General features: G+C 30.4%; 1 protein-coding gene across 1 annotated transcript in view; it reads right to left on the bottom strand.

The window, feature by feature from the left end:
- Positions 1 to 26,943, bottom strand: part of NfI (Nuclear factor I) — a 53,023-nt gene extending 26,080 nt beyond the window's left edge. The window contains exon 1 of the mRNA XM_085954927.1: positions 25,217 to 26,943. Coding sequence (XP_085811053.1) covers positions 25,217 to 25,309 — 93 coding nt within the window. The 5' untranslated portion in view covers positions 25,310 to 26,943. The remainder of the gene's footprint in view (positions 1 to 25,216) is intronic.
- Positions 26,944 to 27,321: the final 378 nt, after the last annotated feature.

Here is a 27,321-nt window from a genome sequence, read left to right as displayed (position 1 = left end):
AGATCAAGTTTTCTTCGCAAATGAAGAATCAATTGATCTAGTTTGGCAAGTATTCTAATCTATGTATCAATAAATACTTACTAGATACAGCAATTAATATTCTAACAAGTAATTTTTTCTCAATTAATGTATAAATATTATTCAGGCAATTATAACTTATCTGCAATTAATAGTAATTAATACTGACATGTCATATATTTTTACTAATCTCAAATGTACTTTACTCTTAAGTATAATTTATAACTATTCATAATATGTTATATCTGACTACAAATCTGTAAATGATTTTCTTTATTTCTACCCCTATACCTAAAGACAGATATACCTACATAATATTAAAAGTTATTGGGTGATAATATTTATAAATTCTAAATAAAAACACAAAATTTTACAACTTATATTGATCACTCATGCAATACGCAAAAAATGATAATTATATTGTGTAGAAAGTTAATCATACGCTTAGATTTTAAATCAATATTTAATTATAGTGTCAATTCTTGCTGGAAAGACATTACATTAATTAAGTAATTGAATGCAAACCAGGACCACTTTGATCGATTTATATCTAGGTACATGATTAGCAGTATACTTGTTTGACAGCTATTTATATAGTTATGTAATATATTATGTTTTAGTAAATATTGTAATTTATACCTATATAATATTATGTAGCAATTGATGAAATTTACATATGTTTAATGACATATATAGCATATGTGTAAAGTGTATATATAACTAAAATAAATTGCATAATCCGTATGCAGAAAACGTTTGTTAAGGTCGGGCAACAGTCGTTAAACCCGCAACACGCGGACGGCATGCTAAAAGAAATTCCTTTATTTAACCTCTGAATGCAGTTTCTTTCTAACTTTATTATCTACCTTCATCAATGCAATCATTCGGTTTTAATCAATAAAATATTTATACTAAAAACTAGTTTTGCTGTGCAATAAACTGACTAATTAAGTAACTGAAGGATAACATCAAAGGCAGGTCACAATTTTCTTGATGCAGGGGATATACGATAGTATAATACCTATTTATAATTCAACACTTTCTGGAACCGCTACATTGTGCTCAATGAGGTACCGTGGAAGTAGGCAGGTCATGCGTTTCTTAGGGGCGGCACATTATAAAGGGCAGTAAATGATGGAATGAAAACAATTAATATTATAACTTTTAAGAGCAGTGGCGGTTTTTCATTAAGCAGACGATTAGAAAGTGCCGACGTCTTAGTTGAAACAACAATGGATGCATAAAAATTCCGGTAGCCTATCCTATTTTTGTAGTATACCGTATAGCTAATACTCAATGGCAGTTTATCGCACATATAATACGAGTAATATGTTCACAAGGAGACATCAAAACTTGTCAGTGAGCTTCACGCACCTCAAAACATCGTTGTTTGAATAATCTTGTCCTCAATAGACAATGTGTATGTCATGTTATTAAAAGACTTTTGTTGTATTTGTCTATTTAAGATAGCCAAAAATAAATATCAAAATACCTAGTTAGGTTCCTAACAAATTTGCGTACAATTTGAAACTAAAACGCAAGGGGCGGCATTATTAATTTGCCTAAAGACGGCACTTTTTCTAGGGACGCCACTGTGCTTATGAAGCCTAGTTCAGTCCAAATTATATATCTTCCCGAAAAAATAATATTTGTAAAAGTTCTGACAAAAAAGCTAGTCTGGCTATGTTTATGGGCGTATATTAAAGACCGTCCAACCTCTTTGGGTCATATAGTACTGACATAAAATTCATGTCTAAATAAAACACGGTTATTGTCGGTTTACACTTTACAGGAAGCCAGCAGCAAACAAAATTTGGAAATAGCCGATATACTGGATTATTTTTTAGGTTAGGTTAGATTAGGTTTTCATTCTTGAATTCGTGAATTTTGCCAAAATCAGCTATGGAAATTAATTTAATGTTCATATTGAATCTAATAAAATTGGAGACCGTATAGCACACGGTGTTATCTCTCCGATAAGAAAAACTGTCCCAAAAGGCAAACTGTCCCACGGTGAAATGTTTTACGTACAATTTACATGTAACCGTCTTGTGTGGTTTTGTTTTTGTTTACAACACGCGAATTCGTACGATAGGGACTATCCAAACTACGTTTAATTTGATAAGTTAATATATATTTGCAGGTATAGATATGCAATAATACCACAATTAACAAGATATCATTACTAGGACTGTAATACTGGCAGCTCTATCTCTCATAATTCAACTAGAAAATTAATTGGACATACATAATTATGAAAACACTGAGAAAATATATTATAACTAGGGAATCCAATCCCGGGATCCCGAATCCCGGGATCCCGGGATCCCGAGCTATTTTCGATACCTATGAATCCCGGGATTGATAAACATAATCCCGGGATTTCGGGATTGATTTTTTTATCAATTTTTATGGAAAATATAACAGAAAAAATACTTTTAATACAAAATAACTACATTAGAAATAAACTGAGTTTGAATGAAGTTTGATGTGTAGGTTGCCGATTCATTTTATTTTTTCACTTAGATTATTAAAAATGAGAAAGATTGGTAAAAAAACAATGCTTCGCACTTTTAACAAAGTAATTCCACCATGATATCATACGTTTTACGGCAGTTTCATATTTGGCTGACTAATTAGATTTATGAAGCGGAAAGGCCATAAGTACGCCATTATTATTTGCTTTACTATTTTAAATCTCGCTGATCTATTCATTATGTCTTTACTATCATAAATAGCAATCTCATATTAAATTCACATTATTATTTATATTACAATATTATTTACTCCATTAAACTTGTGTATTTCCAAGATTTAACGTATACAATATTAACAATAAATGTCTTAAATAGTATAAATTATACTAGATTTATTTTTGACCGATTTTATCAATGTTATTTGTAAATATAAAAATTTTATATTAACAATGGAAAAAAATCCCAATCCCGGGACCAGTCCCGGGATCCCGGGATTGTCAAATTGTAATCCCGAAATCCCGGGATCAGAATTTTGGCTCGGGATTGGATTCCCTAATTATAACCAATAGAAAGTTTTTTTAGTGATTATTAAAAAGGCTAATAGTTAAAAAAAAAATCGTAATTAAGTATGACTCATTTAGTAAAGTGGACTATGTGAGTGAGCGCGATACCCGAGAGATGCAGGTTCGATCCTGCGGGGTGTTTTTTCAAGTATTTAACATTCTTAAATCTTGTGAATTATTCGTTGAATAAAAATAGTGTGATATAATGTAATAATTAGGGAATTGGGCTGTTTAAGAACAAATTTAATCACAAGTTTGAGTCATACCATGATTATAGTACTCAGGTTAGGTATAATAAATTATACAACCGAAGTTTTGCACTTAATATAGGGTACAGTATACGCTTTGTGTTTTGTTCTAAATTGGTGTGTTGTTGTAATAAATATTTGCGAGGTTCGCTCGTTAAAATTTAGGTCGCGGTTTCGATATGTTTGGCCTAACCTAACCTGTGTTTACTAAACTAGACTAATTCTGAATTAGCGCACGCAATACATTTTACTTATAAAAACAATATTCATACTAATTTGCATTGAAGTTTTGTTTATTGTTTCGTTTCAATGAATATACTACGACATAAATTCAAAATCAATGCTCATGGTCAAAGGTTTTTTTATTTGCCAATATATTGTGTTAAACATCATCAAACTCTAACTGACAAATATAAATGCTTATTAATCGGTGTGCTTCCCTGCTTTATAATTTATATATATATTTTTTACCGCTTTTTATTAGCTCGTATTCTTGTTTTTTCCAGTACAATTTTTTTCTTGTTTGTCCAATACAAATCTTGTTTAACTAACTTCCCAACTAGCTAGACATTTGAAACTTTTAGAATATATCAGAACACGATGAAAATGCATTCTTTTAATTCTTTTGGCCATCTTTAAGCAGAATTGAATTCATTTTCAGTTAATTCTATTTTGTATGAAAAGTTATTTCGGAAAATATTCGTAAAAAGTAAAACACTATTATTGGTTGCTAAGGGAAGGGGGTCCTAGAAACTAAATTATTAATATATACGTGCGTTACTATATGGAAATCAATATGAAATGTCAAAATGATATTTCAGTATTCTAGTAGGTATTTCTATATATATAAAGTTCTTTTTATCTTGTAATTATTATAATTTTTGTACCTTTTATTTTACTTTTCATACTGTTATTATATATTTATTTCTTCTTTTCGCTGTTTAATACTATTTCTTTGTTTTTAAATGTCATGTTGTGAACGTCTTGAATTTGTAATTTGTAATGTTCACCGTATGTAAAAAAAAAAAAAAAATATATATATATATATATTGAATTTGAAATTAATTTGAATGACTAATTCGGACTATCTCACGAACTCTAAATTCAATTTTTTTTTAAACTTCTAAGGCGATAAAAAAATTATATGTACTATTACAAGTTAATATTATAAAGATTTTTCAATACTTATATAGGTTAGTAGATATCACTATCAAATACACGTTTATATAGAACATAGTTATAAGACTGAACCAATATTGTGGTTATTTTTATAAATAAGTGAAAAGGGTTTTGATTTTTTTGATCATGTATTCATTGAATGTCTCAAATGGATGTTTCCTAGTTAATCTAGAATCCCGTAAGCGCTACATTATGGAAAATAATTACATGGCTACAAATTACATCAACGTACAATGACATATAACTGCATCACACAGTGTCTGACATTCCGATGCATTCGACAGTGCATCGGATCGAATGCAATTGACTTAATACTGCTGGGGGAATCCCACAATAGTCCTTTGCATTTCGATCACACCCCTTGGAGAGGAGAGTCGCGAATTTGTGACTTGCATGTTTGATTGCGTCATGCGGAACTGAATCGAAGTAAATTAAATGCACTTTTATGGATTGGAGAAATGCATCTTGCAAACACTTCTACGCGATTATTTCTTTTACCAATTGATATGTAGATATTATATCGTGCCTAAATTTACCATAGATTCTTTTATGCATCAAAAATATTCATATACGTGCGTCATTTTGCCTATGTTTCTTTATCCAAACGTATCTGACAACGTTAGGCTTATCAAAGAGCTTTGAGAATTCATAATTGTAAAATGTCATCTTTTAGGGGCCGAAAGATATTTGAATACAATTAATGTTTTAGAGTATTTAATAGAAATTCTAGAACGTTCATAACATTGAACATATCTACATCATTTTGAAAACACTTAGACACGAGAAAATATATATTATAACCAATAGAAAAATCTTTTTGAAAAAAATATGACACCACGCAGGAATCGAACCTGCATCTCTCGGGTATCGCGCCCACGCACATATACCAATATGCTAAAGAAGTCATACTTAATTGCGACAAATTTAAACTAATGGTTTTTAATATTCAGTGAAGCGCTTTCAAAATTGAACTACTATTGGCAATCGGCTTTTGTATTTTAAATCAAAATAGATATTACTTTAATTACTAACCGACGTCGTGGATCACTCCAAGATTTTTTGTTGTAACTTACTTGAACTTGCTAATAATTTTAAACTAACTATTTTTTTTAATATTTCACGAATGATTATAATTCGTTAAATAAAAACGATAGGTAATTTAAAACGTCCTTAACATGTTAATTTGTAAATCCAGATTTTTTTTTATTTTGTACATTGGTAGAATTGTATTCTTTGTAAGTAAAGAAGATAACGACCTCTTTTAACGTATTTTTCACGTTACTTTTTTGATCACTGATTTCACTATAATTGTGTCGGCAAATTTAATAGTCGACACAAAAATTATATTACATATTAATATTTAGTTTTACTGACGAACAAGCACGGCAAATTATGTTTCGTCGGGAATCCCCGACATTATAGTTGTCGGAATTTTCTGTCAATGTATGAGAATCGTACGTTTTTCATGACGATTTCTGCAAGTAAAAATGTTTCACTTCAAAAACAAATATAGCGTTTTACAGCCCATAAACATTACATTAATTAAGTGGTATTATGACTTTATGGATCACGTGACGTTCTTGCGCAACTGGCAAAATTTGTTTCATAGTTTTGTATTCCCTTAGTATGCAATCTTCGCAATCGTACCATTTTCAAAACTATCTCAAAGTAAATAAATAAGTATCTTGACGTCATGATTACTTTAATATACATAGCTGCACGATAACCACGTGTAAATGCGACATGTCGCAGTGACTCAGGTTCGTTACTCAACAGTATATGCAGGCCGAGTATTCAACTAGATTTAAACCACCTTTCATGCTACAACTAGTAAATAATTGAACTACCATTTAAATGTATGAAAACATTGGAACTGATCAATTCTAGTTTACAATAATTATATAATAACCTATATTAAAATTAAATGCGTTATATCATTTTGCTGAAATAGTTATAAATTTAGAAATAATTACTTAAATTAATAAAAAAAAACGATTTTATCCGTCTACGAGTAAAATACATCATTTATTACATTCATATTAATCATAGAGACATTTTTTTAATTTTAAATAAAAAAAATACAATTTAAAATAGTTTTTATTCCACATAATTGTCTTGATTTAGTTATTAATGTACATATAGAATGTGAAATGTTTTAGACTGTGGATGTTGGACTTTCTGGGAATCGCTGAATCGTAAAGAATCGCTGAAACCAAAACGTTGATTGGAGTTTTCAGTAGATAGAAAGAAGTGGAGATGTTTCCTGGTTGTGAATAATGCCAATATTGGGATTTAGTGCCGATGGTGATAGTATAATAACCAAAATAACTAGGTTTCAATCCGTGTAAAAAGTAATTTTACTTAATTTCATTATACGTACCTAAATGACATTAGATAACGATATTATTTCAAGTAATGCACCTATATAATATTATTAATTAGTAATAGAAAAAGTTTTATTGTAATATTTTTCTGTCATACTCTTATAAGTTAATTTGTAAGACTTAATAGGAAGATTGTCCTGAATAAAGAGAATTGGGTGAGCGGCTCACTCAAAAATTACATTTGTGCCAAAAAACTTGCATGCAAGCAAATTGCCTAGCAATGTTTTTGCCTGAACTTTCATTTATGAATGTAATACTATCATTATGCTTTCTCGCTTGGGGCGGTAGAAAAAATAATCTGGCACGGGCAATAATGATTTCCGTTCAATTCGCGTATCGCTGCCAGTTTTCACGCGAGAAACGAAATCCACATTGCCAAAATGACGATAGAAAAAACAAATAAAATCGTCCCGATCAGCTGTGCGGTCGATCGGCGGCCATTGTTATTTGCCGCGTCATGGATTATTTATCGACCATCGCCAATTTGGTGTCATCATAGATAATTTGTCTCGGAGTTTTGGCAATGGACAATAATGGCAGCCACGTGCTTTTATGCGTTGTGGAGGTATTCGCTAAAGCCGTAATTTATAAAATGCTCAGCTGATTTATGGATCGCAATGCGGAAGGATTATTCATTATTTTTTCTTTTGGGGAATGCTTTCGTTGGTGATAAATAATTTCATATAAAATCTACGGCCAACATTTTAGCGTTAAAATTTCATATTCAGTCAATAATTTCACTAATTTTGGGCATACTTTATATTATAATATTAAGTATATTAGATTGCAAACATGTTTGTAGAAAGTCACTTCAAATATTTTTCAAATATGTTTAATACCATTAAATTTTAAGGTACCTGTTACAAAAATCAAAATGATAAAAACCTGAACATGGGCATAAACGCGCCATTATTAGTTTTATATTATATTATTCAGAGTCTATTCCGGGTCCAGTTTGATCAAGTATTAATTGAGGAATTTTATTTCCAATTTATTGAATGCCTTTTTATTGAGTATCACTGTTATGTACATAACCATAATATTCGTGCCACAGTCACATAATATATACGAAATTTACACATTCTTAATATTGATATAATTGGATGAATATATATCAAAACTGAGTCCAGACTTTTATAAACGCCACTACTTTTATCAGCTAACGTATAATGAAAATGCGTATTTAATCAGTATCTATAGCAATTCATTAACATCTAAATAAGCGATCCAAACTTAGAGCATTTGAAAACTTTCTGGAATATTACATAATTAAAATTGATTTAATAATATAATTCACCACGTATGTAGATATCTTAGTTTAACATTGAAGCAGTAGTATAGTAAAGTTATATTATAGTGTCAATGAACCTTAGATTCATGACACAAATCTCTTAATAAGACGTATACTTGTCTAAAATCTTCATAATAACAGGTTGAGAGAAACATAATGCGCTGTCAATAAATGTTACTAAAACGAAACGTATGCTCATATATTAAAACATGTCTGATGCAAAAGAGTAATGTGTTACAGAATCTCGAAAAAGTGTATGAGATACCTAGTGTATCTGGGCTCGACTATAGTTGACTCGGAAAAAAATAAAACGTGGAACAACAATGACTAAATCTGCCTTGACCCGACTGACACTTATATGGAGAGATTGGAATATCTTAGAAAGGAAAATAAGTATCGTGGACATTACATGTGAAGTAACGAAAAATTATCGGTGCATTTGAAATGCGATGCTGACATCGACTGCTGAGATTTTACCAGGCGGAACATATTATCTAATGCATTCATTAACATCAGTGAGAGACAGTCCCCTACATGTGACTGCATCGTCTTGTGTGATTCTTTGGACACATTGCTCAACGTGGCCCAGAAAGCCTCGAAATGTTAGTTGTTTTGGGTAGTGTATCTATTAAAAGAGGAAGAGGAGAATAGACATCAAGAGAGTAGAGTACCAAATAATTATTGGGTACAATTTACATTACCAGGTATTGATGATATGGAACATTGAAGAAAGCCGCTGTCCCTATTCCAGAATTATCACTATTTTCAGTTATAGGGGTGATGACGTTGAAGAGAAAGAAATATAACAGGGGTTCCAGACCAAGTTTGCCCGCATTCGAAGGGGGGGGGGGGGCGGGGCGCAAACAAACAAACAAGTCGATTAATTTATTTATTTAACTGAAGGAAGAAATGAAAGTTTTTTTCTGGAAGAGCAAGGATGTAATATGATTGGGCATTGAAATAACAAAATTTCGCCGAAATCCTGGCCTACTAGGCTGACATCTAGGTTGTCATCTTCAGATAAAAATGATAAAATTTCTTTCAAGTGAAGAGATTTTAGAGGGTTTAATGAGTGAGTTTCAGGTTTTGACAAAATCATTATTAATAAGCAAGGATAAAGAACTAATTGAATTTTATGTTTAAAATTTAGATCGATTTTACTATCTACATTTTTTATGCATTGAGATAAAAGTTAATTATTTTTTAGTTATTCACCCGCAGGTGATTCAATTACGAGGTTATTTTTTTTCAATTACCTACCTTTCTTCAAATGTGTTATTTTGTAGGGGGTGCGAACATTAATCACACATTTCTCAGGGGTGCAAAGAATATAAAAAAAGTTAGAAACCGCTAGTTATGATACTTAATAGAAACATGCTTTAAGCATATTGAAATAATTTATAAAGGAAATATAAAGATATATACATAATAATAATATGTACTCGCAAAGGGCAAAACTGTCTCTATTGACCCATTTCCCCGATACATGTAACTTAATTTTATTTTAGAGGATAATTAGCCATATGCACTTTACTTTCATGAAATAGCTGTTGGAATTAAATTTGATTATGTTATAAAATGAATAGAAACGTAGTATCAGTCAAACTTTCCAAAAACTACTTTTTAATTTTTATATTTGTTGATGTTTTCCAATACCTTCATTAAATTAAATTTTAAAAAATACGTCGATGATTTCAAGATACTTTGAAAAAATGCCAGTATTTTTTATTATTATTACTATTTTTATTAGAAAAAACTTTATATTATTGATTATAAAATAAATTGGTTTATATAAAATATACCTATAAAGGCAAAAGTGTTGCTGTCAGTGAAGTTTCCATAGACAAAAGATAATATTATATAGTCTAGCCAGATAGTAAAAATTATATTATATGAAGAAAAGCGATAACATAAAATATAAATAGAAAAAGAAGAATAATAAATTATAAAATGGATAAGTTAATATTTTTATTATAATATGGATATATCATAATACCGTTGACATAATTGAAATTTATTCATACTAATGTGAGAAAGGACAAAGAAGTAGATATCAAGATCTTGGATACTCTTGTATTTTGGATAAAATAAACTTTTTAAATGATATACGATGGAATTAGTATTTTTATTAGGGTTGTGCCAAAGAAGTTTCACACATATTAATATATTTTTATATTGGTTCAGTGATAACAACCTGATAGCATATCAGCGCGTATTTTAACAACAGGCTCACAAGAATCAGTGCGAACCAGCTGAATGTCATCACTAGGTAGGTGTGGCTAACATCGTTTCTGCGATAACCTAGTCTATTTCAAAGACAGATAGTCGCATGTGTTTTGGTGAATTTCGTAACCCTAATCTATATTTAAATGAGCGCTAATTCAACGGAACGTTTAGACCAAATATTTGTAAATAATCGTAAAATAACGCCGATGAAAATATTTTCAAAGATTTTCTACATTTAAATTTCATATAAGTAGGCCGGAGACAAGAAATAATATCGGAGGACACTTTAATAATTCTTGTATATTTTTTCGGGTTTTTAAAAACCAGCATCGAGTAATAAATCAATGTTGAAGACTTTGAGCAGTTAAAATAGATATACATCCACTGGAAATCAGGCAAATGTGGTGAGTACTTTTGAATAATTTCACAATTTTAAAATGATGCTATTATTACAGCGATTGTCAACCATTTTTGTGTCGCGATCCCTACTATAAAAAAGTATTTTTAAACGAGTGAATTATCGATCATCATACATCTTCCCTCACTTTGTCTATATTAAATATATGATTATTAAACATCACATTATGTTTTTCATGTGGCTTATCAATGGTTTTTGTTAATTCTACAATATTGAGATATTTCAAATGATAACTGTTTCGAGCTATGACCCTATCCTCAGAATATGAGAGGATAAAACGAATACGAAACGAAATACTTGTATAATTTTAAATTATCTATCATTATTACGATATGACAAAATTGTTGGTCTACGGAAAGATATTAATACCTAATCATCAATGGAGGTCTATCCGCTATTTGGCATTCACTACTTTCTTTTATCCAATCCCAGACTCTAATATTTAGCTGTATTTTCGGCGAACATTCTGACAGCCGCATATTTTAAAATGCTTATTAAAATTAACCAAAAATAAGATCGCAGGCGACTTATTTACTATTCATGCGCACCTATTCTATACACAGGACTGTTGTCGGCCGCTACGGCAGCTATCTAGGGTAGGTTTGTATCGAAGTATTAGCATTTATTGTAACAATTACAATAAGTTAGTTGTAATTGTTACAATAAGTGCTATGTTTTAACAGCACCTCTTTTGGCTGTGGTAAATTTTAGAGCGAGATAGACAGTTTTGACTGTTTAGACGGCTAACTTATTGTAATTGTTGCAATAGTGTTAATACTTCGATACATACCTACCCTAGATAGCTGCCGTAGCGGCCGAAAGCAGTCTTGTATATAGAAGAGATACGATGGAGCAAATCTAGTCAAGTAAATGAAAATGTTACTTTTTAATATAATTTAAGAGTAGTCAACGAACCCCTAGAAATCATCTCGTGACTGCTCTGGGGATGAAGATTTGTGTTTGGGAACCTGTGTATTATTGCATATCAATTAATAATTAATCAACGTACGCCGAAATGCAAGAACAGATGTATACCGGACTGTGACGTCACTTTGTGAGAAACTCTTACCTAAGACTGATGTGCAAAGTTAAATCAAAAGACTTTAAATTTATTCGGCATTTTTGAAGGTATTTTTGCAAAATATTGATTTTGAATAATTTTATTAGAAACACTATGCTTTTGAATAATGGGGGTTTTTTAATCAGATTTTGATTCTATTCTTCAAGGGTCTAGCGTTTTAAATGTTTCACGATCACATATCTGATTCACATTAAAAACCAACTTTTCTCTCGTAGTATTTATTGTGTGTTGTTTTTCTTACGACAACCGGAATTCACCTAAAGCTCAAGGCTCAATGGTCCAATCGTCTTAAGACCGATCCCAATTGAAAATATCTCTAAGAGGTTAAAATCAACCTAGAATAACCGTGTAATGTATTTATCAGAATTAAAAGTTTATATACATGATACCCACGCTGGGAGCGTGGCTTAAGCGCCGGCCTATAGAATCGTGGTTTCCAGGTTCGAATCATGTTTTCCAATTTGTGTATGAGTCATAGTATGGACCTAATAGTTTGAGCAAGTGGCTGACATCCATTTCTCGTAAAAACAAATCTCCACTTAGTGGAGACCCATGTGATCTTATTAGGATTGGGCATGGTCGAAAAAAAATACATCTACTCGTAGGCTCCTCATGAATTTGAGAATATTATGTATTATAAAACGTTTTATATATTTTCGTACTGCATTATATGGCGAGGGAGAATAGACATCAATCCAAAAGATGTGCAAAAAATTAGAGATGCATACCTATTAGATATAATATAATCTATTTTATATATAGAAGAGTGTTGTACATTGAATTTTACGAGTGAAGAGCTTAAAAGTGCAAGTAAATAGATAAAAAAAGCTATACTATCAAACAAGTATAACATGGATATTTCAGAAAAGTGCAGTGTTTTGAAAGTCAATGTGTCAAGGGAAGATTATAGGTTGTAGGAATTTATAGGTAATTTATATGTAGGAAGATTATAGAAAGTAAATGAAAATATACTTAAGTACCCGAGTAGGAAGATCTAACAGATAAGAAGAAAATTATTATCATGAATTCTACCAAAATATTTCATATACTGACTGATGTTATATAAATGTGTGTTTTTATAGAGCACAAAAATGAATATTATAGTGATAAATAATAACCAAAAATATATTTCAACAATAATTGAAATATGTTACGGACACGGTTTTATTTATATTACAGTGACCTGTTCCTTTATAATATTATGCTTGAAATAGTCAACATTACACCGTTGCAAGTTACACCTAGCTTTAGCTACTTCAGCAATGATTAAGCCATCTTTATAATAGATTTTGGTTTATTTATAAACTGGGACTGATTCAGTGCGTTCCCAAGTGTACGAGACCTGACTGCGACTATCCTGTCGTTCGGGTTATATTTAGCTGCCAACCTCGGGATAAAGAAACGCAAAGTAAGGTATTGCAATTTGGTAGTGCTCACTCAACGTGTCCAAAATCATCGGTAATTACTCAGATAAAAATACGCAAGATGGCCGAACCGCACTTTAAAATTATTATAACCATTATGTATTGCATACGTTATTTATTTTGCAAATAATATATTTATCACAAAATATTCTTTACTATTGTTTTATGTTTGATATTCCAAACTGATTTATACCTACTGTATTAATAGCACACCGATATATGATTTGAAAATACCTGTGATAAATATTATATAAACACTAGAAAACATATTTTTGAAAAAAAAAATACAGCTCCCGTGGGATTCGCGGACACGTGTATTAACTACTAAGCTATGTGTGCCCTGTCTAATTTGAAGAAATTAACGAGCGGTTTTTTCAAATTCTTACTGAAGTGTTTTCTAAATTACGTTATTGTCCCAGAAGGTGCGGGCTCCAACCAAGCTGGGTGTTTTCAACAAGATTTTTTCGCGTGGTTATATATAGGTGATTTCAAATTATGTATGTTCAATAATTAAAAATGTGACATTTTAAATATTTTGAATTATTCGTTGAATAAAAAAATAGTTTGTATTCATAATATTACGTTTTGACATGCATATAACAATTTCCCACATAAAAGCTTCGGTTCACGAAAAATTTACCGCCGCGTACAATAATTAATCGCAGATGAAAAACAAATTTATATCGAGGTGTAAATTTAACTTGGTTGTTAAAACGAAGTATTCAATCTTGTAAGAATTTTCACCACTCTGTATTGTTAAATGTTATTTATGGTGAAATAATTCACATTTATTTTGGTGTAATGTACCTAATTTGGTTTATAAAATGTATTCAATACATCAGCGAGGAGGTGATAAACTGTTGATAAACTTGTGAATTCGTGAACGATTTCGAACGTAATTTTCAGAGTCAGAAAAGAATTCCATCGCCCCAATATTTTATTATTAAAATGAGTGCCAGCAAATTAACGTGGAAATCACACAATTAAAATTACGGTAAGTAATAATCAGTATTGCACTGAATGGATTTTATACTACCAATCTGGATAGTACGTATTTTAATATTTTACTTACATTTTTACGAATACAAATTTCCTATTTTTAACTTTTTGTAAGTGCGGTTAATTTGTTTTGAGCTAATAAAATATGTAGATTGAATACAAATAGGTATACATAAATGGTATAATATTTTCGGGTAGCAAACACTTAAAATGATTGATAAAATGAATACAATGCCAATTAATAAAGGGATATTATAATTTAATAAACTATTTCTTTTATTCAACAAATAACACAAAATTTGAGAATGTAACATTCTATTTATATTGAATATACGCAATTTGAAAACATTTCATGCTTATACACAAAAAAAATATTATCAAAATAGACGATCATTAAGTGATAAGTAAGAGCTATTCAAGAAAGTTTTTCCCGTCTACAACAAGGTAGAAACGGGGTGCCGTATGAACCGCTTATTTCTGTGTTTGTTAATACCCATACTTCTCAAAAATAATTCAGTAACAAGATCAATTATTTGAAAAATAAAAACAACTAAGTAACAGGGACACAATACAAACTGTATTTGTTGTATTTTAGACGTATGTGTCCCTGATAACCAATGTTGATAACTATCTTAGAAATAGAGAGCATCAGTTGTCTATTCTCCCAAGGTGCAGAACCAACCTGCCAATGGTAATGCCAATTGGGAGGACGATAATTATGTTCAATCAAATTGCTTCTGGTGTTGATATATTCCACTTGCGTGAGGGTGAATTTAGGTGAACTCTATTTTATAAACCCTTAAAATTGGGTCTCCTTAGCAAACTCGGTGTACTTCTTTGAACTTATATATATATATATATGTATAATTATATTTTCGCTGCTTTTGTATGTTTATATTATGTTATCTTTTTATATTTTCATTTTTAACCCTTTTATTACTTTTGTTTTTCTTTATTATTTATAATAATGTTTTATGTCATGTTGTGAACATCTTGAACTTATAATTTGTAATGTCCACAATATTGAAAAATAAATAAATTGAATTGAATTGGTTGTTGGTTTTTATCCAATACAATAGTATAATCAGAGTTTTTTGATCCGTCCCTAAAGCTGAATTTTCCGAACGATTTCAGCATTTCATATTACGTCGGCTTCATATTGTTAATACGTGTAAGCTATAAGCTATGTTATAGCCAGAACGCCGTCAGACTGACCTATTTAAAGATTATGTAGGTACTTTCCCTACTTCCCGGAGCGAGTTGTCCGGAAATCCGAAATACAATTTCAATATTACAAGATTGCTTTTATCTCGTCGTATAATGTTTCACCACTACATCACTATACAATAATTTGTAATGTTTTAGCTCACTTGTGAAATGCGTTTTATGTGATAACGGGTAGACCTGCAACATCGGTAACTTATACAGCAAAATTTCCCAACAGGTGTGCCACAAGATTATTTTTTTTCGATTATGATTTGTACCTAACTTAACCCATTCGATGCTGAGTAGATAATGATTTTTTAATTAGCACCTTTAAAATGGACGTTAATTACATCGATCGGCCACCTGGTCATTACGCGCCGGGTGCGTCTTCCGCGTCCAAAGTATTAAACAATAATCGAACATTAAAACTTCATTTTTATTACAACGTTTTTACAACGTTTTTCTTAGCTCGTATTCTTATTTGTTCGGTACAAATCTTGCAATCGATTTTAACTAACTTCCCGACTAGCTAGACATCTGGACCTTTTAAAATATATCAGAACTAGGGAATCCAATCCCGAGCCAAAATTCTGATCCAGGGATTTCGGGATTACAATTTGACAATCCCGGGATCCCGGGACTGGTCCCGGGATTGGTATTTTTTTCCATTGTTAATATAAAATTTTTATGTTTACAAATAACATTAATAAAATCGGTCAAAAATAAATCTAGTATAATTTATACTACGAGGGTGGGTCAATAATTCCTTAGAAAAAAGCATTAAAACAGGTTTTATTTTTGTATTTTTTTTTATTTATCAACATAATTTCCTTGGAGCTCAATACACTTGGTTAGATGTTTCTCAATTTTTTTTAAACCGTCAGAAAAATAAGTTTTCGGAAGGTCCTCAAAATAAGCATTTGTCCGATCGATGATTTCTTCATTTGAAAAAAAACGTTGTCCACTTAGCCATTTTTTTAAGTTTGGGAAAAGGAAAAAGTCACTGGGTGCTAAATCTGGCGAATACGGTGGGTGGTCGACCAATTCGAACTTCAATTCTTCAATTTTAGCCATTGATCGTAAACATGTGTGAACACGGGCATTGTCCTGATGAAAGAGGATTTTTTCCCTGTTTAAATGAGGCCGTTTTTCTTCAATTTTGTTTTTTAGCTGGTCCAATAAAGATGCATAATAATCCCCTGTTATTGTTTTTTCTTTTTCCAAATAGTCAACGAAAATAATTTCACGTGCATCCCAAAATACAGTAGCCATAACCTTACCAGCTGATTTTACGGTTTTCGCCTTCTTTGGACATGGTTTGCCTTCGCAATCCACTGCTTTGACTGTTCTTTCGTCTTGGGAGTATAGTGGTGTATCCATGTTTCATCTACAGTCACAAAGCGACGAAAAAATTCATCCGGATTGCGTTGCATGAGCGACAACAGGGCTTTAGAGGCCACCACCCTACTGCGTTTATAGTCGACTGTGAGCAAACGCGGCACCCATCTTGCAGAAATATTTTTCATGCCCAATTTGTCATGTAAAATAGAAATGACGCTACCTTTTGAGATCCCTGTAACCTCAATTATCTCACTCAACTTTAATCTTCGGTCACTTAACACCATATCGTGGATTTTATTGATCATTTCTGGTGTAGTCACCTCTACAGGACGTCCTGAGCGTGGTTCATCTTTTGTTTTAATGTACGAGAAACACACAACAACCCGACCAATCTGATTGAAACTTCGCAGCATACTGAATCGGTAGTGCCGCTGCATGAAAACAAACCGCTTGCAGTACTAGTCGCGCCACTTGTCGGCTTTTCTAAGGACTTATTGACCCACCCTCGTATTTAAGACATTTATTGTTAATATTGTATACGTTCAATCTTGGAAATATACAACTTTAATGGAGTAAATAATATTTTAATATAAATAATAATGTGAATTTAATATGAGATTGCTATTTCTGATAGTAAAAAAATAATTAATGGATTAGCAAGATTTAAAATAGTAAAGCAAATAATCATGGAGTACTTATGGCCTCTCCGCATTATAAATCTAATTAGTCAGCCAAATATGAAACTGCCGTAAAACGTATGATATCATGGTAGAATTACTTTGTTAAAAGTGCGAAGCATTGTTTTTTCCCAATCTTTCTCATTTTTAATAATTCATGTGAAAAAATAAAATGAATCGGCAACCTACACATGGGTATAAATCAAACTTCATTCAAACTCAGTTTATTTCTAATGTAACTATTTTTTATTAAAAGTATTTTTTCTGTTTTATTTTCGCTTTTATTTTATTTTCCATAAAAATTGATAAAAAAATCAATCCCGAAATCCCGGGATTATGTTTATCAATGCCGGGATTCATAGGTATCGAAAATAGCTCGGGATTCCGGGATCCCGGGATTGGAATCCCTAATCAGAACATGATGCCAATGCATTTTTTTGATACTTTTAGCCATCTAAGTAGAATTGAATTCATTTTCAGTTAATTCTGTTTTGTATGAAAAGTTATTTCGACACCAGTATTGGTTGCTAGGGGGTCTGGGGTTCTAGCAACTAAATTATTAATATATACTTGCGTTACTGTGGAAATCAATATGACATGTCAAAGTGACATTTCAGTATTATTTCTATCAAGTACAATTTTTTTTGATCGTTTAAGCTAGTCAAGTCAAGTGTATATGATTCAACAGAAAATTTAAAAACGTTGTATATAAAAAGTTCTTTTTATCTTGTAATTATTAGTATTCTGTTAGTATTCTTCAGTAAGTACTTATTCTGTAATATGAATTCAGGTTCAGAATAAAATGGAAGTTTTCATATAGTTATTATAGAAAACTTTATAAGAAAAAAACTCTTATGTGTTTTGCGACTACATAATAATCTGTGAGAAATCTTTCTCGTCGATTATTAGAGTACCCGTTTTATAACAATGCACTTTTTTCCACTTTTTACTACGCTCATACGTATCTTTCCTTGATTACCTCGCATAAAATAAGATGAATGATATTAACTTGATATAACATCATTTTCATCATAGAGCCAGAGTGCAAAGTCATACTTCAAGAGTTCAAAAAGATTATTTAAATATTTTTTATCCGGGAAATACGAGTAGCTCTTTCAAGCATCGACCCGCAAACAAAAAGTACATAGTTTTCTCGTAAATAAGCACTAGACGTGTCACTTCTGAAAAAATTTATTACCTACTACATAATGTTAATTATTAATGTATTAATTACGTGGTAGAACTTCATTATAATGATTTTTAAATGAAGCTAATTTTTCTTGTAAAGTAGTATCAACAAAAATAACTTTGTTTCAAAATCATTACATATTGTTAAATAATTCTGGTAAGGTTGGCAGAGATTTTTATGTTTTCGTTGTTGTAAACTTTTTTTACAAAGAATAAAATAAAATTCGATTATTTTGGGTTCATGATAACAATATAGTATGTAGATTTAACTAACAGAAAAAAGTGCATATAAAAATACAAACAGTTGAAACAATCGCTGGACAAAACAGTCAATCGAGCATTGATGTGCTGTAGGGTTAGTCAGGCCATGTGTTGCTTGGGATAGCAAATTATGAACGGCAGCGAATTAATGAATGAATACTATCATTACATTTTTTGAAAGCAGTGGCGGTTTTTCATCAACCGAACGATGCAGTCTCTTCGTTAGAAAGTACCGACTTCTCAGTTTAAATTAATCACAGGCCTCCAAATTTGACACTGCCTCAGACCTCCATATACCTAAAATCATCACTGTTTGATAAGGTTTCGTAGAAATGCTTTAATCTTCACTCCATGTTATGTACCTACGTCATTTTTTCAACATATTTGTCGCATTTGTCAGTTTAACATAGTAAAAAACCAACCATGCACCAAACAATAATTTATTCTGTATAAAATTTGAAACTAAAAATGAAAAGGGGTGTCATTCTAAGTCTATCGGGAGACACTTTGTCTAAACACGTCACTGTCAAAGAGGTACAATACGCCCGAAAGTTAAACAGAAGCCACTAGAATGGAATCAGTTTGGGTTTTCATCCAATAGTGGAGTTATCTAGCCCGACGGCAGTAGCGAAGGGTGGATGTAGGCTGTTAAGATCCACCATAAATAGTGCACACTAAACTTTGTTAGTCATACATATTTGTTTTTATTGAACTAATACTACAATTTATTTACAGATGGTGTTAAAATGGTGGTTTAAAATCTAAACCCTGCCTAACCAAACCATAATAGTTTTGGTATATTTTGGGCGACACTACAAAATTGTGCACACTTTTTCATTCATACTTATTTGTACCTACATAAACATAATATTACAAATATTGTTGGTTCATTTTTTAAATTCATTAAGCTCTGCCTAAACAAAACTATAATAGATAAAAATATTATTCTATCTATAAAATATCCAAAATTATGTATGATTTAATTGCATAATTTTGACTATTATCTATTATGGCATGGTTTTCGCAGGGTTTAATTTAATTTCAAAAACTAACCAACAGCATTGGTAAGCTGTAGTCTTATTTCAATGAAAATAAATACGTATAACTGACAAATTGTAATGTGCACTATTTATGACGGATCCTAACAGTCTACCTCCACCCTTCGCCACTGCCCGACGGTAATGTATCACGCTGTTAAAACTTTTGGAGAAAATTGATGAAATGATAGTTATTCTGTTTACAATATTCTATTATACTATGTACCAAGATAACGATAATGTCGTGGTATCAATACCATTTAATGGGGCATAAATCTCTTTTATACTTACTTAATATTAGTTATATCGATGATATACTTTTTCTATACGGGATATATTTCACGCAATATTTTGTACATTTGAACTACGCATTATTGATAAGCGCCAATCTTCTTGTTCAATGATGTAACCCTCAGATAATAATAAAAACTCATCCACAAAACTGTCAAGAAAACAAGATGGCCGGCTGTGTAAACATTTAAGCCGCTCGCTGAAAATGTTGCAAAACATTTTCGCACGACGATCATTAATACCCCGCTAAATATTCACGGGAAACAAAAAGAAATACACACATAGGTATAATAAACATACACACAACAAATATATGTTGTAAAAGGTGTCACATTTAAATATATGATATTCAATTATAGACATTGCGTCAAATAGCATGAATATTTGAAATATTTTCTGGCAATTAGGAGCTTTTAATGAAAGCTAGAATTATTATTTAACGATATTCCATAATATAAAATTATAAATTACTTTCATTACATTTACATTACATTAGAAATGTAATTATGAAGAATACTCATTACATTTATATAAAGTAAATAGAAACCAGAATGAAATGGTTTTGATGACATCTCTTTATTATATAAATATTTTAAGCTTTGTAAGCTAAGTATTTTTTATAATTTTGGATTAAAATATTATTTTTCAAATTCCTGAATATATTTGATTCAAATATTCATGTTTATTTTAAATTATCAAATAGTTTCATAATTATCTACCTAACCGTCCAAAACGGATATATAAAAAGCTTTTCCTCAAATAGATTCAAAATATTATAAAATTCAATAAACAACCTTGTTGTATAATACATTATTTAGTAAAGTATTTTTAATATTTCACATTTGAACGGTTGGCAGCGAAATAAATCAGATTACTTAAAAATAAATAAACACAACACTTAACAAACAATCCATATACAAGAATAGTATTTTAAAAGTGCAATAATGAAGGCAAACATATTAAGTTGGAAGGCGTTTCTCAGAAAGTACGTGAATTATTAGAAGTTGGCGAGACATTTTATTTGATAGGTACTTAGTGCTTTTAGAAGAAAAATACATTCTATGGGAACGACAAGCACTCAGCTTTTCTTTGGACGTTAAATATTCGGACCCTTCACATATCATACAGTTAGTATTATTGTATAATTAATAAAAAACGAAAATAACATTATATTGTTTTAATACCATACGTATATAATACCCGGATTAAAAATGTAATACGTGGTAGAAATTACAAAAAGTGAAAGTAAATATTAAGTAAATGTTGTGTTGTATTTTAAGTAGTATCATATTATCTGATTTTAATATTAAATTGATCATATCTAGAAGGATTATTTATTAAATTAATTATCTATCAAATCGCGGGGGATATCTGCACAATTTGATTGGTTCCATGTGCATGTATTTTCTACGGCAGACATTACACGTTCAATCTGGATCACGGATCGTGAATGTCGAAAATCGAAGCGATTCAGTTGATCATTATACGCTCATTCTTGATCGCTTACATGGGTTAACTTAACCTTTCAACGTTTTAGATAATGTACCTATCTATAAGGCCTCGAAAATCAAGCTTTTTTTTGCACTGAATTTAATTTTTATCGAATTGGTATACAATCCACAAAAAATATTCATTAAATATCTACAAATAATTACGTTACTTATTGTGATGCAAATATTATATGGTATAGGTACTATTCATTTTAGCATATTAGAATCTGTAAACTTATGTAGGTACGTATTTAAAATAATTCAGCATATTTATATATTTAGAAATAATAACATCCTTTGAAATTTCTCAACAGGAGTGTTTGACGTAATCAAAATAATGAATTCCATTCTACACTAAATTTACGTAGTTTTTTTTTATAATATTGTTATAAAACTATTCCTCGAACAATGCTAGTCAAACTATTTCAAACACCATTTCATTTAAATTTTCATTGAAACTTTTTTTCTTGTGTAGAAAAACAGTTTAGGTAAGTACCTAATTACCAATCGTTTTATTTTTTATGTGTTTGGTAACACTGTTGTATAAAAAATAATATGTCATGTCATATTGTTTTAAATATTTTCGTATTTTCAGTATATTATGTAGTTTGATTTTTTATTAAATTTATTGAATCGTTACCGAGGAAGCTGGGATCTATAAGCACGATATAATACAATTATAGTGTGTTATTTCTGTGATAAAAAAATAATATTAAAAATATCATACTTTTAGGTAATTTGTGAAGAGTTCCGAATAATGCATTAAAGGGTTGAAGATTGAAATAATTAATTACACATGCCTAATCTAACATCAAACATTTATACAATAAATAAAAAAGATTTAAAGAAAATAATTTACACTTAGAAAATGTGAAAAGGTGAAATAAAGAAAAAGTAGGTAAGTAAAAATGTGTTATGGTGGAATTTTGACGCGCTGGTACTTTTATCAATATTTTATCGTAAAAAATGTATTAGTTTTTCACAATTTATCTATCAGACTTTCAAAAAATATTCAGTTTATTATTCTACAAAATCTAAATATTTTATCGTTTGTCACACTGCAAGGCTAATACTGTCTCGATGTCACTGCAAAAATGTTAACTATCAACTCATCCTGGAAATACATTGTTTAAATTAAAATAAAACACAATATTTTAGAAGTCTTATTCCCACAGAACAGATAATAAATAGAATTCCGATAGGATATATACAAATACAGTAAAGTTTGACGCAGGGTTTTGAATGTGTAAGTATCCTACGAAAATGTACCATGTATTATAGACGTGCAATAGTGTGTGTAATACAACAATATTAAATGAGCGTCAATGCATAAACCGAGAGCAGTTGTCAGTATACGACGTATGATATATTCTTGTTACGTGCTTAAATTTATCCCGTATTCTTCATTACTCGAGAGCGGTTGCCTGCTTCTCCTTACCCGTTAGGTATTTCAGTTCCCATTATTTCTGAGTTCCCTGCTTATTCCTTAATATAAATAAATATTATATAATATTAGTACTGGTGCATTATTTTACTCAATAAAAATGATGTGACAACTGAATATGCTAATGATGAAATAATATATTTGTTGAATTGGAAATAATAAATTTCGTGTAATATTTGTTTGTATTTATAAAATATTATATTTAAAATTAATATCTTTCAGTTGATACATAAATTGTGTAAATGTTTCATAATTAACCATAATTATTGTCATATTGATTCTCAATAATAATTAATTGTCATGAGTGATAACTATTACTTTTTAGGATAACATTGAATACCATAACACAGTTTGATAAGTAAAATGTAAATGTGGAAAAATTTCTGTCTGTCTTTTGCGTTATCCGAACAAGTACATAAATGCATCGAGGCGACTGCAAAATCTCCTACTATTGATTTTCTGCTCTTAAGAATACAGTCGCCTAGGAAACGATATTTCTCTCATAAACTATGTCTTATCTTCCTTCAAAACAATCGTTTGCAATAATTCCTATGTTTAATATACCACTTATTACTGCTTTTCTGTATTTATTTTATTCTCGAAATATTTTTATAAGAAGAAACATTTTTGTTGGCATATTCTTGATAAAATTCCTTTTATCAACTCTTTAATAATTACAATGGATCTTTTTACAAACATTATTTTAAAGTAGATACTTATATAGGGTCTTTCAAACTGTTAACTATGGAAATTTAAATTATACAACTTAGGCCGATTGAAAAGACGTAACTTTGAAAAACGTCAGAAACATACCTATTAAAAAAATTTGAGCTCAGTGGAATGTGAACTCACATCCTTCATTATCCGGGTGAGTGCTCTAGGATTTTTCTAATAGATATTTTCTGAGATTTTTCAAAATTGTGTATTTTCAATGATGAATAACCTAACATTCTTAACATATTGTATAGGTACATATATTCAGAACTAAATAAAACATATTGATTTTCAGAGCTACTATTTACATAGGTACCAACCTATTAATTAACATGTAGAATTAAGACAAACCTTTTACCTACTTATGCATCTTATACTTATATACCTACCTATCTAGAGATATTCTTTTAGACATTTCAAAACTCATAGGTATACGATGAAAATGATATGCATTGATGCTATTTCAGGTTAACCAGCTTAACGCAGTCTTAATATTGTTTTAAAACCCAAAATAACTACCGATTGTTAGCACTTTGACTTGCACCCACTAAGTAGAGTATATACCTACATTAAAACGGTTAACTAACTTTTGTAAAATGAAATTCTACCAAGTAAATGTCGGTTCAACTCATAACAGCATAATAATGATTTATATAATACGAGATTTCTTTTAAATTCAGAAGACAATTCTTATCCGTCAAGTATTAGGAATTGATACAACTTATAAGGTTCTACCTAAGTGGGTGTATACTATTATAAAAATAAACTATTTTTTGATATTATATTATAAGGTAAAATAAATATCTATTTAATTGTTAATACATTTTGAATGTCGTCAAAAATTATACTATATATATATATATATATATATATATACGTATCTGAATCATATTAAATTTCTCTGATTTGAAAAATTTAAATATATACATTTTTACTGTTTTACGTGATCTCCAGTACCAACACTTCAAATGGAAAGAAATAATTAAAAAAGGTAATTTAAAAAAATAGAAAAAAATATACAAACATACACACATACACGCACGCACATTGATACAACACATTAGACATATTGTTAGTATTCAATTTTTGTTAATTACATAATCTTTCAAACACATTTTTGCCAAAAACCAATCATGGCCCAGTAGACTAAAAGGTTGTCAATCCCTTCTTAATCCACGACTAAGTAAATCTAGTCGTAATTAAATCACTTGATTGGATCATTAGTAATTGTGTTGTTTTTTATCCATATTCTATTGCACCTGGCCTGAAGATGGTGTCTGGAGGTAAGAAGAAACGTCTGGTTCGACCATACAGCTTCTTAAAGAGTCAGGGATAAACATTACTTCGTTCATGGGTCGCGTCCAACCGGGGGCCGAGGCCTCATTTCGGTCACATCCATCGCTAAACGACCCCTGGTTTCGATGTCATGACCGAAAAGTAGCACCCCTTAGGTATTTTTCCCTAAAATTTCACAATTTTTCCTCACTTCTTTTTAAACAGACACTCAATAATACTTTGAACGCGGCGATTTTTTTTTTTAATTTAAAAATATATTTTCACAAATATTTATTATGATTTTAAAAAGGGTTATTTTTTTTAATTTCCAACTCATTTACATGAAAGTCCTCAGTGAAATCATCTTTATATTACCTACATAGAATATACTTTTATAATATTGTATAGTCGGAAAACTAACATTTTAGAAATATTTCCGGATTTAATATTATTGCTTCACAGTTTTCAAAAAATTAAAGGCAGCTTCTTTTACAATATTTCTTTAAAATTTCACTTTTCATTAACTTTTTATTTTGTCATTTTTTTGTCACTTTACTGGTTTTTGAGAAACAGTTGATTTTTTAATACAAATAAATTGATTATTTTATGTCTGATTTGATAGAATGTATTTTAATCGGTGTATTAACGACTTAAAAGGTTGCTTCACTGAATTTATGTGCGTATTAATAAATATGGAGTGTTTTTTTTATTATTTTGTATTGCTTGAGTGTATGTAGTAAGATTTTGTATATTTTGAGCGTCAAAGTATGCTCCCGGTCGCAACTTACAGACGAGGTACATAAATAGACCGAGGCAGGCGCTATACAGCAGTATTTCAGACTATGAATAGACTGTGGAACTTCTAGCGTACGAGCACTATGGAGAAACGTCGTCCAGATACGAAATAATCGACGCGTTTCTGCACAACAACGAGAGAAAAATTCAACAAAAACACATCAAAATCACTGTACAAGTCCGCCTTTACCGGCAGACAAAATAAAAACTACACCCTGTAGTATTTTTCTCGCACATTTTTTCACTCCGTATCAACCAGCCTTTATACTGCGCAGAAAATTTAAATTACATATACAAGGGTGCCCAAAAACTACATTAATATTTTCCCAATAATACACAATTATTTATACAGTCTTCCCATATTTGACATAAATCACATCCTAACCTTAAAGATTTTTTTTCTATTTTAGAATAAGGTTGAATATTTTTTATTGCTTTTTTATTAATGTTTTCTTTTAGGTGGACACTGATTTCACTACGGGAAAACTTTCAATGGATAATAAATACTGGTGTTGCCAAAAAAATGCACGACTCTCTTTGGCCAGAAATAAATAAATATTAAGAAAAAAATGATAATATTTCTGTCGCGAGATGTCGCGGCTTACTAAATCTCAAAAGAGCGAGAGAGAAGATTCAAATGAAAAAAATCTTTCAGCACATTAGAAGAAAAGGAGGGGGTTGTAACTGACGTTTAAGTTTTTATTACAATATTTAAAGATTACTCTGCTAATAATAATAAATATTATTACTGAATTTTTCGCGGTTATGTTTTGTGTATTTTTATTATTTTTGTATTGACTGGGGGGACATAAAAAAATGTTTGTATTTTTCCAGGGGGTGCGAGGGGGGTTTAAAATTTGAAAATGGAACGCCGGAGGAACGTGGCAGCGTGCCCTGGCGATATCGCCCGGAGACTATTGGGAAAACGCAAAGTTTGCGCCCGCTGGGTGAACCAAAATTAATGGATGGCCCAAAAAAAGTTTCGTAAATCAAAAGTTATACAGTTTACTATAATAATATATAACTTGAATAAATTAAAAATTTAATGTTTGTAGTAATTTTTTTATATATGCTTTCTTTAACGCTCTTAATTATAAATATTCACAATTTCTTTTTAGAGATGAAAAACCTACGTTAGAACTAACGATTTGTAAAGCAGTGTGCATATTTTTAATTCATAGCAATTTATTATATTTTATGGTAGATACATTCAATCAATTATTTCGTACTTCATAATATTACTGTTGTATTATGATTTAAAACAACCCACGACACAAATTCTAAAATCTATTAT

Source organism: Rhyacophila brunnea, unplaced genomic scaffold (genome assembly GCF_057557595.1).
Source record: "Rhyacophila brunnea isolate RB1 unplaced genomic scaffold, BYU_Rbru_1.0 scaffold_4, whole genome shotgun sequence".
NCBI classification, from domain to species: domain Eukaryota; kingdom Metazoa; phylum Arthropoda; class Insecta; order Trichoptera; family Rhyacophilidae; genus Rhyacophila; species Rhyacophila brunnea.
Note: the sequence above shows the minus strand (reverse complement) of the source record. Positions and strands in the feature narration are given on the sequence as shown.